The sequence below is a fragment of the Gavia stellata genome, chromosome 2 (genome assembly GCF_030936135.1).
Source record: "Gavia stellata isolate bGavSte3 chromosome 2, bGavSte3.hap2, whole genome shotgun sequence".
In the NCBI taxonomy this organism is placed as follows: Eukaryota; Metazoa; Chordata; class Aves; order Gaviiformes; family Gaviidae; genus Gavia; species Gavia stellata.
Genome location: NC_082595.1, coordinates 14477005 through 14491303, shown reverse-complemented (window position 1 = coordinate 14491303; position 14299 = coordinate 14477005). Strand labels below are relative to the sequence as shown.

Below are 14299 nucleotides of genomic sequence, written 5' to 3'. Positions count from 1 at the left end.
GTTTGGTGGGGTTTTTTGTTGTCTTTTTGGTTTTTTTCTTTCTCTTAGTCCACTAATGGACTACGCAATTAAAGGTTAACAGCATTATAAATGCTGTAATTAGCTACTGCTTGGCTCATGTGGTGTTTCAAGGGTAGGTTTCGGGGGAAGGAGGCACCTGGCCCCTGCTCCCCATGGATGATCAGCATGGCTGGCTTCTCCCACTCTTTTTAATGAAAACAATTTTCCTCTAATTCTTGCTGTTAGCATAGCTGCAAGAACAGCAGCACGCAGAGTTGACTCCTTCTGGATGCCCTCCCCTACAGAGGGTCAAACATTATACTGTCACGCATCCATAGAAAAACCTACTTCAGAGTAAACTCCAGGTTTGTTGCCTCAGCAGGAGGAAGCTCACTCGCGTAACTGCCCGCTTCTCAATTTACACTGTTACCACTCTTCCCTTTATGGCATTTGTCCATCACATTTCTGTCCTAGAGGATGACAACTTTCAAAGAACTTTCTTTTCCAGCCTAGTCCTTAAAAGCCTTGCCAGTGAGAGACCCAGACCTCGATTTTACCCTTGCAGGAGCTGGGATGTTCAGCACAGTACTAAACCCTGAAAGAGTGCTGCTGAAGTTTTGATGGCTATACACTCAAGAGTTACTTTGTGTTACTGAAAGACCTCTGAAACGGGAAATTGATAATACAGACAGCACAGCTAGGCAGCCCCACAAGAAGCCAAGCAGAAGCTCAAAAACAAAATGGCATTGCACTGCACCACTACCAAATCCATCCTTTGGGTTACTAAAAGACAGCACCCCATAGCAAGCTACATATAGCCGTGCTACAACTTACCTCTTACAACAATTTACGTTCACTGAATAGTAACCAAGGAGCAAGTTTTGGTCTGTTGGGCACTAAGCACTGCCTTATGTGGAAAGATGGAAGGATTTTCAGCAAGGAGCTGTCAGGCAAGGAATACTGCACGACCACAGCTATCACCACACTATACAAGCTGTATGGCTTCTCACAGTGCCTCAGTTTCCCCACTTGCAGGAATTACACATGAAGTATCGCACAGTTATATATAGCGCTCCACTGAACCTCACCAGAGCTTACAATAATGAGTTTACTCCGTCCCTGTTTCTATCAGTGCATATCGATAGGCCTTCCTGCATCTAATTTGCTTTTTTCACATATATCAAATTGGTGGCAGGCATTTCACAATCAAACCTACTCAGTTTGTGCTCCCCTGAAATAATTTCCTGCTGAAAGAGCTCAGGTTAGATCAGAAATCTCCAATCTTTGTACAGACAGCTTCACTCTCTACTACTAAATTGCATCCCAATTTTCAATGCCTGTCTGTGACCAACAGTCCGGGGACTCCACATCAGACCGTAACAGTCCAGCAACAGGAATGTGAGTGAGGGAGTGTGTAAAATCAATGTGAGCATTGGGAGTGAAACCAAAGAACTGGAAGTACGCATTTCTGTAAAAAACCCAAATTCAACAAAACACTTCTCCACCTCAGGTGTACTGACCTAACATGCTGCACAGCAAGAGCTAGGACATACAGGGTTCTACATTCAAGGAAGATGCTGTCTGGCCAGCACAAACTAGACCTCTTCAAAGAAAGATTTCACAACTCTAGGAAGCCGTCTCCAAAGAGATACATGTACCATTCAATGTAATAGGTGGCAGAACTTAATTTAAAATTTCATATTTGAACACACAAAGACTGAAATTGAAGACAATCCTTACTCTCCAGAAGTCAGAACTGCTAAAAACCTAAATTTTAAGTTTGAACCTCTAAACACCGCCCTGCAAATCTCCCCATGGCCCCTTCTTCAGCCACATCACACAACTTCCCTCCAGTTCCTACACAAGCATGCTGCTTTCCTTTTACATAGAGCCACAGCAAATTCACAGCTCTGACTTGCAGCCTCACTATCTTCCCTCTTGCTCCCACACATTAACTCCAGTTTCTGTACTATCCCACAGCTGCTCTACCCCTGCCTTCCATACGTGTATAAAGCACCTGTCAATCGCACATCTATTGTACCGAAGTGGAAAATCAAAGGGAATACAAGAAGCACGCTTACCACCACCACTAGTAAAACATTGTCAATGCATGCAGTATATAAGCAAGTAGCATCCACATGGTAAGCACATCGACAAGCCTGCTGTTCGAAAAGCACTAGACAGCAGCACATGAAAAACCTTCCAAGGGGCATATATGTGATCCATACATTCTAGGGTTTTATTACTATTAAAAAACGTGTTTAGTTCATAAAAAAAGGAAAGAGTCTTGCAATGTAGTGACAGTCACTAGCCATACTTAATTTTCTATATAGTCTTCTTTAGGGTTAATTTTTTGGGGCGTTATTTTTCTTAACTATACTGTTTCTACATATGTACTAAAAATACACAGAATTTACTATGCTTAGCATGGGAGGGTTGTTTTTTTTCATACACAAGAAATGGTCTAAGGCACAAAAGTCAGGGCAGATTCTTATTTCCACAGATAATACTACGGTTCTCCCTAGATCCGTCTCCCTTCACGAATGGCACCCTTCCCGCTCAATAACCCAGTCCACATCTGATGCCTCAGCTGTCCTATCACCTATATAAAGGTACTTATAGCATGAGACAAACCATTGTACGTGACTCCATTTCAGCAAGGCCAAACTGAATCTGCAGTGTTGTAATGCCAGAACTGTAATCCTCTACAGTTTTCCAACACTGTCACAGGTACTACTGCCACAGGAAGCAAAAGGACATCAAAATACTGGACTTCTAGTTTTAAGGTATTTCTCCTCTCACTGCTTTTGGGAAGTAGAAGTATGGCACCACTCCTGATTAACAGATGGGGAATGGAAGTCCAGGAGCCAGAAATACTCATGAAAACGTTCCTGAGTTTCAGTTTGAAAATTGCTTACACCTTCCCTGGACAATTGTATTTACTTAGCCCAAGCCACACTGACTACCTCCCAACAACTACCTTTTTCTTTGGAACTGTCTCAAAAACCATTCATATAACATTTCCTATAGCAAAGCCCCTGTGAGATGAGTCTGCCTCTTCCTATGCTGGCTTAAGGGGACTCTGTTCTAAAAAGCAATAAACAAATGTAGCCAAAAGCAGGTTTTTTCAAGGGTGGGGTTTAGTTTTTGGTTTTGGTTTGTTGAGTTTGGTTTGTTGGGTTTTGGGTTGTTTTGGGGTTTTTTTGGGTTGTTTGTTGGGTTTTGGTTTTGTGGTTTTTTTTTTGTTTTGTTTTTTTTTAAGATTATTGTGGGTGTCAGTTTTCCTCCAGCAAGAGGAATTTCAGTTAGGTCTTCACCATGGTATCTACCATTTAGGATTATGAACTATACTACAATCCTTTGCCTTGAAGTGAAATCTTGAAGTGAAACTAAGCAGCTTTTATCTGACAACAGAGCTGTAACCTTCTATGCCATTTGAATGCATAAGCACTCCTAACAGTTTGAAGTTTTGTTTCAGAATTGCCCGGCATTCAAGGATCCAGTTATCAGGGTGAAAGCAGTTTGGTGAAAGGCGAAGAAAGCATCACCTGCAGCAAATACCAAGCTTTCAATTTTGAATTTAATGAATCCACTGAACTGCATGGGCTCTTCAGCTGCCATATCTCACATTATGTATCTGCATAAAATAGTTTCAGACACCTAGCTCACCTATACTCATCAACCAGAGAAAAACGTAATCCCACATTCAGCGAGTATTCACATAGTGCACTTAAATTGCATTTTTAAAAAAGGTAATTCAGATTTTTCAAGGAGAAATTAATACTCTTGCAAGGAGTATGGCTACCCAAAAAATGTTGGGTATGTTTTTCTAAGTTCTAGACACTAACTCCTGAAAGCAGTGTTTTATCTCACAAGACACAGAATTTTCATTCTATTAATTTCTGTCTAATTTCTTTCACTTAAGCTTTGCAGCTCTTCCAAAGTGATAAAAGCAGATCCTATTTGGTCATTTTCTCACTTAACTTTGCATAGGGGTTCTCTGAAAAAATAATTGTTTCAAAACACTCCATAACTACCCAACAGAATCCAGAAGCGACCTGAAAAAGGCCAGGAAAAAAATTTTAAAAATCCGTATTTTTCTTTACAGACTAGATGAACCTCCAAGATCGTCATGAGGCGACCCATGAATTGGGTTGTTTCCAACTTTTGAAAGGCCAAAGGCAGGGTCCTTACAACACCAAACGCTATTACAGCATAGCCTCAACTTTCCCACAAGTCACCTTAAATTCCAAAAGTCTGAGAAAGTAGAAAACCAGGGTAACAGTCATTTCCAAAACAGACTTGGCACAACAGGTAAGAAGATTTTTTCCAAGAACAGTTTCAATTAGTTGCCACAAGTCTTCACAATGCATCTTCCTACTACACAGGGTTTTTCTTTTATTAGCAAGGGCAACTGCTTTCACAGAAAGATTACTAAACTGATGGAGAATGGCAGTGGTGGTTGTTCCACACCCCCCCCCCCCCCCCCCCCATAGAAGCCCATCCTCATGACTTCAATCCTTATCAGTCTTTGCTGAGTTTTAAAAGCGGGTGCTGAAGCAATCATTAGTTGATGTTAGTTCACAGTTGCTTATCGCAGTAACAGCACAGCAAAGCTTTTTCTGTTGGAAATTCCTAGTCAAGCTGCATGTGGACAAATGAGGACAGCCAAGGACAGAAGCTGGAAGTACTCATCAAGGGAGAAGGAAGTTCTCAATAATCCCAATCAGTCTTCAAAACCAGGCATTGCAGCAAAGGAGAGCTTTAAGGTTTTTGAAGAAGGAAAAATAAGGTACTTGGGGGAATATAACCTTTCAGATGTAAAAAGAGTAAAGCACAGCAGCACTGATTAAACGTAACAAAGTGAACGATGGAAATGAGAGATGACCTCAAGCAGTGAGCTAAACACAGAAAGGAGGTGCAGTCATGCTAAAATGCAAAAGCTACTTGGCTTTTATCAACAGAGATGCAGCTAGGTAAGAATATAAGAGAGTACAAGCATACCTAAGTCAGATCTATACAGCAACAGTCCAAATAAACACGAGCAGCACAAGATCAGATTGGCACACAGAAAAAGAGGTTAGAAAGACACAAGAGACCCCAGGTGGAGTTTCAGCTGCATGAACTGCATACTTACCTGGATTATACTGCAAAAGTTCAATGACTTGGGTACTTGTGGGTTTGTCAAATTGCCTTCATCTCTGGAATCATCCCATGCAGTTAATCACTTGCACCGGTGGAGCTACCTCCCTCTGACTTAAGTTTTTATTTTAGAGCTAAAAACAGCTATAAAGAGCTAAGAGCAACATGCCTTCAGTAGACAATCCTTAAATCTAAAATTTGCTTTTTAGCCCAACAAAACCCAAATTAGCTAACAGATTAAGAACTGCTTGGCACTGTAGTTTTTTTGCCAGAATAGACCTGATACCTAACATTAGGCAGCACTGTTTTTTGCTTCGTCTTCCAGAAGTAAAAACTGCCCTCTAAAGCTTGGTTCAATGCTGTAACTAATCTTAAGTTCCCATTGATTTTGATTTCCACTATGAACCTTTAAAGCGCCAAAGAAAAATGACTGGTTCTCTGAAGCTAATTTTACTTTTTGTTTATTATTTAAGCCAGTGATTATGGCTGACAGCGTAAGAAAGCTCACAGATGAAGTGGCTGACTTAACACCACTTTATACATGATACCAAGATGCTACCTAGCCACTAATAGTTAGGCCTGTGATGTGTTAAAAGAATCGACATCTTATTTCAAGTGTACAGTTTGGGTTTGTTCTTTTTTTTTTTTTTTTTTACTCCTTCATCTAAATAGCAACATCAGTATTAGTTCACATAAGGGGCATGAAAAGTATGGATATTTTAGCCAAGTCCTGCATAGGTTTGCATGCAAGCTCAAATAAGCACACGGCAATCCAGTCTGTTAAGAGGAGACTTGCATGGTAGTTAATCTCTCATAGAAGCCTTTTGAGGTCAGGATGACACCACTTATATTCGCATCCATTTCTTTATTCCCTATTCCATTTAACATATTAATGAGGATCACTTAAAACAAATCTTTCTTTTGCTCAAGATTATCAGAGAGCAGACCTGAGAACTGACACAGACTACTTTATCTCTGTTACAGAAGTCATAAAAATGAAGGTAAGAAAAGAATCAAGCAAGAATTTGACATATCAGAAAGATCTGAGGTGGAAGAGACACTCCCCACTCTTGGCATTCTACAGAAGTATGTTTGTGTTAGTTACTGGATGGCAATATAATTAAGAAAACATAATTTTAAAACAAATGTTAAAATTGACAAGTTATGTCAAATACATGACCAAATTTTATCACACATTCAGACTTCTCACACTACAAAGTCAAAAAGCATAGGGTTTTTTTCCCAGGCTGCTGTAACCTGAACAGTATTTTGATTAAACTAAAAACATGGTCAGAATTCGGATCATAGTGGATGCATGAATGGAAAGTCATGCTAATTTTTAGGAAAAAAAAGAGGTCTTGACTTACATTTTGTTGTAGCTGTGCAAGCTATGGTCCTTCTCTTTGAAAAACCTATGTGCATGCTTCACTTCCATACAATAAAAGCATAAACCCTTTTATTTCAGGGAGACTATCCACATGATGTAAGCCAGCTACATATATAAGTGTTCATAGGACTGGAACCTACAGAGTACGAGAACTCTTACCAGTGTAACAAGGTATTAAAATTGCAGTTCATGAGGAAAGCATACAGGGGTTATACTGTACAAGCAGATCCAACAAAAAAGTTCAAAGTACTTAGACTTATAGAGCTTATAGACTCAAAAATCTGCAGGTTGTTCATAAATACATCCATTCCACAGTAACACTAAGTATTCAGACAGGTTATTACCATGCAGTATCAATAACATGGAGGGTTTTGTTCTCCTTTCCCACCCAGCTAAACAATTTCATTAGTAAGTTAAAAGAAGTTTTAACATGAGAGTGTTAACGTTAGAGAAATTTCTATCCAAAACACTGTACAAAAGTAAAACTTTGTAAGGTCTAACCTCAGACCTTTAAGAACCTTCAAGAAATGAGTTGACTAAAAAGTCAAGTTTAGTCTGAATTTTTAGACTTTAAATGAATGATCTCCTGTAGCTGGAATAAGACTCATTCCAGCTGAACTTGGGATGGATTTGCCCTAGTAGCTCTAAAAGTTGTTTGTACTCTTCTGTCTCCCACAGAGAAGCCCACTTTGAGACTTCTGGCTTACTGTGATGAAGAGCCATGTTCGCTATAGAACAAACACAAATCCATGACTAAAAGACACCGCATAAATCCTATTTGGTTATCTTTTTATATAGAACATTTGCATCTTCTTGATAAATCCTTCTCAAGAAAATATAAAGCATATCACACTGTTTTAGCAATCCTTTATTGAAGATAACAAGTTGGTTATGTTCACTGTATTGTATGAAACATCACAATATCATACTGGGAAGGTACTATCAGTACAGGGTTGGACCAGAGCGGACAGTCTGAACAATAAACCATTTTGCATTCTTCATTCCCTATCTTTTAACAACCCCAAAAAAACCAGTAAAGGGACAAATACCTGTTAACATCATCATTTAGAACACTTTAACTTACAAGGCTAAAATCTAATGAATAAATAAAATATACTGTGGCAATAATCCTCTCTAGACCAAAAAAAAATAATCAGATACACAGTGAATCAAAATGATTGGGAAAGCTGGCCTTCAGCACCAGTATGAAAGAGCGTGTGGTTTTTACAGACTCACCATGGGGATAAAGTTACAGAAAAATACCATGAATTCCATTTCACACAAAAAACCAGTTGATGACTGTCATTAGCTTAAAACTACACACAAGGGCAATTACATCCTCGCTGAAACACAGTTTAAACAAATAGGAAAATGTTTACAAGGCATCCACAGCATGTAAATCATGTACAGATGGTTACATTCATTGTTTCCCCCTCCCCAATAGCTTTTATTTTAGATAAATACTTTACTCTTCCCCATTTTCAGCATTTACTGGACTCATTACATGCACAACTCAAAGAAGTCAGAAAAAAAGTCAAGGTTATTGCAAAAATAGAATTAAACTAAGAATCTTCAAGTACCTTACATGACAGCCACTCTGTACCATGCCCATTGCTTATAAAATGAAAGGTCATTGAACCCATGAAAATATCTCTAATATTTTCTTAATTTAAAATAGATAATTTTAAGTGTATTTATAGTAATCTCAAAGTGATAATTTGAACTTTGAAAATAATGCAAACAATTAAAAATTATACCCATATTACACAAGACTTCTGTCTGTATCTTAAGCTGAAAAAAACAAACTATAGAAAACCACATATAGAACAAAAAATAATCACAATTTACATTATAATAAAGGCAATTTTTCAGCATTTTTAAAAAAATCTGCAGCTGTGAGAGATGTCAAAGCAAGTCACTACTAACTATAAATTCATCAGTTTGGTTTTAAAAGATTTTCTCTAGCAAGAGTTTAAGGGTGTGTTGTACACATGCGTAAAATTCTTACTGTTTTTAGATGCCTAGAATCTTCATATATTATTGCCAAATACACTTATCTTCAAGCAAGCAGTAGGCAACATATCACAATTTGGACACCGCAGGGAAACCTAACGGTCTGGTAATACAGGTAAAACTGGAAAATTAAAAAAACACATCTGATAGCGTATTGCCCAATTGAAATTACTTCCAAGCCACAGAGCTGCAAAGCCTTCCAACTCGGTAAAGTGAAATAAGTAATGTCTCAACCAATTACTTGTACTCTCTCATGCTTGTGTGCTGCACATTTCATTTAGCCATAGTGTATCTTCAGAGTATGCCTACAATCCCATGCACCTCAGGTACATATACAGATCTGCTGAGAGAACCATTCCTTCCTTCCTTCTTAGGGCCGAAGTTCATTACAGATGTAATCAGTACGCCTGAGGCTGGTAAAAATACTGTAGTACAGGCAATGCTAAGAGTGGCAATATCAGAAAACACAAAAATGAACAAATGATGGAAAATTCTAATATCTTTCTGCCCATTTCACAAAATGTTGGAAATCCACCAGAATTTTTCCCTTGTATTGAAGAAAACAGATTTAAAAGTTTTTTTCCCCCTTTCAGAATCAAAAGCATTTTAGTAGATTTGTAAGGCTACCACGGATCTTCTAGATCTCCAGCACCCTACAGGAAAAGAAGAGGAGACATATTACTACTTACCAATACAAATGAAAACATTTTGTTGCACTTTGGATTCAAGTGGCATAATTAAGTAGAATACTAGCATAAGACAGATGACATTTTCGTTTTTTTCCATACCTGCCCAATTCCACACACACATATTCTCTGTTTCTCAACTTCACGAGGGAATTCACTTTTATAAAACATGAACCCAGTAAAGCTATAAGCATAAAGACTTTAATATATTATCTAAAACTGTACTCATCATAGCTATCAATAGATACTACATCTATGGACTAAAAAAAAAAAAACCAAACTATAAACTACTAAGGAACTCAGCTCTTCAGGTATTCCTGGTCCACAAGAAATTCCCACAGGGTCTTTTTTATTAAGGCAGTGAAATTTGTACCTATTTTGAACAATGGTATTTTTGTGCAAGCGTTATATTATGAAGTGACCACTGACACAAAAACTACAGATTTAACTTATTAGCAGATTAGTTATCACCAATGTAAACTCCCAGTATTATCAGTGATCTACCCAAATGCACGTACATACATGTGTCATACACCTAAAGACACAGACAAGATTTGGTAGAAGGTAAACTTAGGTAGAATAGCCAGTTTGTTCATTCATATGGCTGATGTTTAACCTGAACCTGAGAAATGTTGCCCAAATAGAGGACTACGATCAGTGTGCCAAACCCAAAATTACGCAAATATTTGTAGAAACTAATGAACATAATGAGCTAATATCAGAAGCTATGAAAAGTTTCAAGTCATGTCAGAATGATAGTATTTCAAAGGAAGTTTATTACTTGCTTAAAAGAGTCAATATGCATACAGATTTTATTCCACAGCATATTCTTTATTTTCACTTAAACACAAATTCTTAGAACTTGACACTAGGTACTAAATCTAAGTACATTTTCATTTCTGGATATATGCTTTGCTACAACCTGGAAAATAATAATACAGTCATCTAGAAAACAGATAATTATGATGAACTGTGGATACAATCTAAATTGTAAAAATCAAAACACATTTCATGAAGAATAAGTGACAACCTAAAATGTAATAGCTTTTGTAATTTACTTGTAATATAAACTATACACAATTCAAATACAAACATGCAGTATATGATGCTGGGAAAAAAAAGACTTAAGAATTTGCATAATTCAATTAATATGCACAAAAGATACAATTAAGGTGTGAATTACTTTACAATTAGCAAACATATACTATCAAAATTATTATTTAAGAATGTACTTAAAAGTTTTAGAATTTATTTTTGCATTAGCATGTTAGATTCCTATTGTTGGTGTCACAGGATTTGAAAAAAATCAAAATCTCAAATGGGAAGTTAACTGCTTGCTACACAACATAAGATGCAATTACTATAATATACCATAGTAGTCGAACTTCTAAAGAAAAAAGAGCTTTGTATAAACAATCTGTACAAATAACTAAAGTAAAAACAAACAGACTTCCAGAATAGATGTGACAAATGTTGAGATATAAACAAAGGAAAATATGCCAAGTGAAGCGAAGCATTAAATCCGCTACGTAAAACATTACATCTGTTTATCATTCATCCCTGAATCTTCATCTGAGCTCTGTATTTCAGCAAGGTGATTCCCGGATTCTGTGTGGGTGTCTGGTACGGGGTCACTAGGTCCAGCATGAGTATCTGAAGTAGATGTTGCAGCTGATTCAGCAGTGCACTCTTCTCCCTGCATCTTAGCTAGCCTGTAACTAGTCAGCATCTCTTCCAGAAGGTGGCGGTAGTTCCCCCTATGATTAATTCTCATTTGCCTGAGTGCTTCCACCAATTTTCCCTGCGTTCCACTTTCCTCGGCTTCGCCAGGGTCCTTTTTTTAAGATTCAAGACCCCAAAAAAATCAGTAGTTAAACTAGGATATTTTCTAACGACATTTAAAAAAAAACAACAATTTTTCCAACTGAGAAGACATCAGCTTTGCTCTATTTGAATCTAAACCACCTGGTTAGCAGCATACATCTTAGAACAGTATCATCCGTATTTGTCCATTTTATACAACATAATTTAAGAAATGATACCTATTACAACAGCATCATTTCAATTTATTCTGAGCCAGACAGTGTCAATAGGGTACCTCCTCCCAATTAACTCCATCTTGGTTCAAATTGTCTTCGATGAATATAGCTGATATTCCCCACAACTGTGGTCAGTTGACAGTGAAAAATTTGGAAATTTAAGCTTCTTTAGCCATCAGGTCAATATTTTTAATTGTGAATTTCTGCACAGCCAATAGCAACACTGTCCTGTGAAAAACTTGCTAAAAAGAATAGATAACTCTACTGCTAGCAGTTTAGTTGAAGCATCACATAAAATAAATGCTCAAAATGTTTTAGAAAACAATCCCTCTACATTCAAGACTCATTTTTGCATGCATGATGCTGCCATGAAAGAAATGCGCAGCTACCTATCAGCACCAGGAGTGGTGGTGTTTGAACAGTGTAAGACACTATTTTTGGCAGATACGCATATTGGCTAGAAAAATTAACAGGTAGAACAGCTACTTAAAGTAAAATCCAGCAACCTACAGCACAAAACCTCATTAATAAGCACTGATTAAGGAACAGAGGTCTCCCCTGCAAACCACCTATTTGCCTACAAGCCTTCAGTTGAAAAAAACTGGGTTGGGGTTCCCCCCCCCCGCCCCAGTAGACTTGCACATCTATTACAGTGCTGAGACTGATACTAGATATTTTAACTTTCAAGTGCTAAAGCAGTACTGTTGCTTTAAGGGAATAGTACATTTTAAATTATTAATATCTAGCAAGTTATCAAGCTAGACAAATGGAACTGTATCTCTGGAAGCTGGCAGATTTTGCAATACATTAGAGGCAAAATCCAGACTGCCTTTTTCTCATGCTGACCTCATTTTACTGTCATCTAGTCCAAAAGCTTCATAAACTACAAGTATTGCAGTCACTCATTTACAAGCTTAATAGCAGCATTAAGACAGTATCTTGGGTTCAGTAGTATTTTGGATGCTGTAATGTTCCTGGAATAGAAGCCCCAAGACTGATTAGCACAGTCTAAGTTAAAAAGGGGATGTTTTACCACAAAAATAAATGGTACTGCATATAATGCTATCCCTCCAAGCTTAATTTGTTGCATAGAGACATACTTCCACTGTGGTTTGCAAGTCTTCGTTTGAGATGTTTTGACTCCATGTCATTTTCATATTCAGATAGCTCTTCAAGAGCCCAGTGAGAATAAGCAAGCTAAAGGAGATAGTTCTAACATATGAAGTGGGACTGTTTTAAGGCCTCATGAGCACAAAGTCAGTGAAAACTCAAGGCATCAAGATGAGGCTACAGATGTATCCTATTTCTTAGGTTTTGACAAAAAAAACCCCTATTTATATATTTATATAGCTAATTTTAAACAAGGCAGCATAACTGAAGAATTCTACTTCTTTTAAAGTTCAAAGAACATCTAAATTCCATAGTTCCTCCAGCCCATCAGTTTTGCTCTGAAGTTGACATTAGCAAACATACACCCTCAATCTCCACATTTCACAGTATTCAGATCTTGAAAAATTCTTTTGGCAGATTGAAGTGAATACTGTTGCTCCCATGTAACACTGAAGAGTAAAAGCAATAAGCAATATAATAGCAGCTCTGAGACTCCTGAACAATTCAAATGCTAGTAGGAGTTGAAGTAACAGTGCTGTTAGTGTTTGCTATTCAAACTCGCATCCTGCTTTGCACCCTGTTTGATGGTGGGCTATTTTGTGCTTCCCTCATCTCCCTCACTGCTAGCAGAAAAGAAACCCCACAAACAGTAGGACAGAAACTGCCTCTCATAGAATATACACTGTAATGCAGATTTCTCTCTAATGATGTGTGGCTAGAACAGGTTCCTTAAAACTATGATTATTGGGCAAGTTAGCATTTGTCCTCCTTCATATTCTAATTCAACTTAATGCTACTGACCAGAAAAACATGAATAAATTTTTGCTAGCTATATTTCACATGAGCATTCACAATTTTTACACACCTTCTGCTCTGTTAAATTATGTATATGAAAAGGGCTACTTCGTATTAGGGACAGGATTTACAATGTTTAAGGGTGTAAGAATTTTGTCCATTTACATTTTAAAAATTATCCGTAGCAGCCCTTAATGACATATGATTTGATTTAGCAAAGTGCCAAAGTATAGTATTAGTAAAAGCAAGACAGAAACATGATTGGTTTCAAACAAGATATGCAAACGTGGCTTTAAATAAATGACACTGAAATTATTAACACAGCCACTGTAATTTTAACATTGTTCCTTGTGTTTACAGATACATATACACCCAAGCAGACTAATTGGCTAGTAGACTCCTAGCCTTAGGAACACATAAAAAAAATAGTCAAAGTAGAGCCATTAGGCTAATGCTTTAACATGTCAACTAGAACATTGACTTGGTGGTATTGTAAACATTACAGTGGTAACAATTATTCAGCTATTAAGAAGTTGTTCTAAATCCCCTTTAAAGATCTGAAAGCACCAAGCCCCAATACGTAACAGATTTCTATGATTTCACTCGCACTTGTAAAGGCACAAGCCACCACATTTATAACAGAAGTCCCTTTGCTGAACCACTGGCAAAGTTGCTCTTTGTGAGCCCAATGCAGGGCTCTCCCCAGCCCTGGATTTATGAAATACTTGTACTCTGTTGAGATGCCTAAAAGAAAAAAAAACAACTTAGGACTGCTATACCCTGAAGCCACACTAGTGATCTCTGAATACTGCTGTGGTAAGGATTCTTTCACTCCTCAGTCTCTCACTCCACACAATATCTCCTCATTTAGGCTATATATATGTTAAAGATTCTCAGAAAATGCACACGTGAAGAATTGGAAGAAGTTAATCTACAATCACTAGCTTGGATGACAAAAAAAATTCTAAGCACAACACTAACTGAAATCTTTACAGCGCTGAGTAAAAGCGAAGCTAATCTAGAAAAAGATACCTTTGCTTTTGATTTAAATACTTTCTAAGAACTTACTTGCAAAGCTATTATGATCCAGTTAACAGTGAGTCAATGCTAAAAAGTATAGTCTTTAG

At 37.5% G+C, this 14299-nt stretch overlaps 1 protein-coding gene across 3 annotated transcripts in view; it reads right to left on the bottom strand.

Moving 5' to 3' along the window:
• Positions 1–7379: 7379 nt before the first annotated feature.
• PPM1B (protein phosphatase, Mg2+/Mn2+ dependent 1B) overlaps positions 7380–14299 on the bottom strand; it is a 61558-nt gene continuing 54638 nt past the window's right edge. For 2 of the 3 annotated variants that reach the window (XM_059829003.1, XM_059829011.1), the window contains one exon: positions 10501–11062. In XM_059829003.1, the coding sequence (XP_059684986.1) occupies positions 10766–11062 (297 nt within the window). In that variant the 3' untranslated portion in view covers positions 10501–10765. Of the gene's footprint in view, positions 9196–10500; positions 11063–14299 lie in introns of those variants that run through there. The other variant, XM_059829017.1, reaches the window with a different exon arrangement.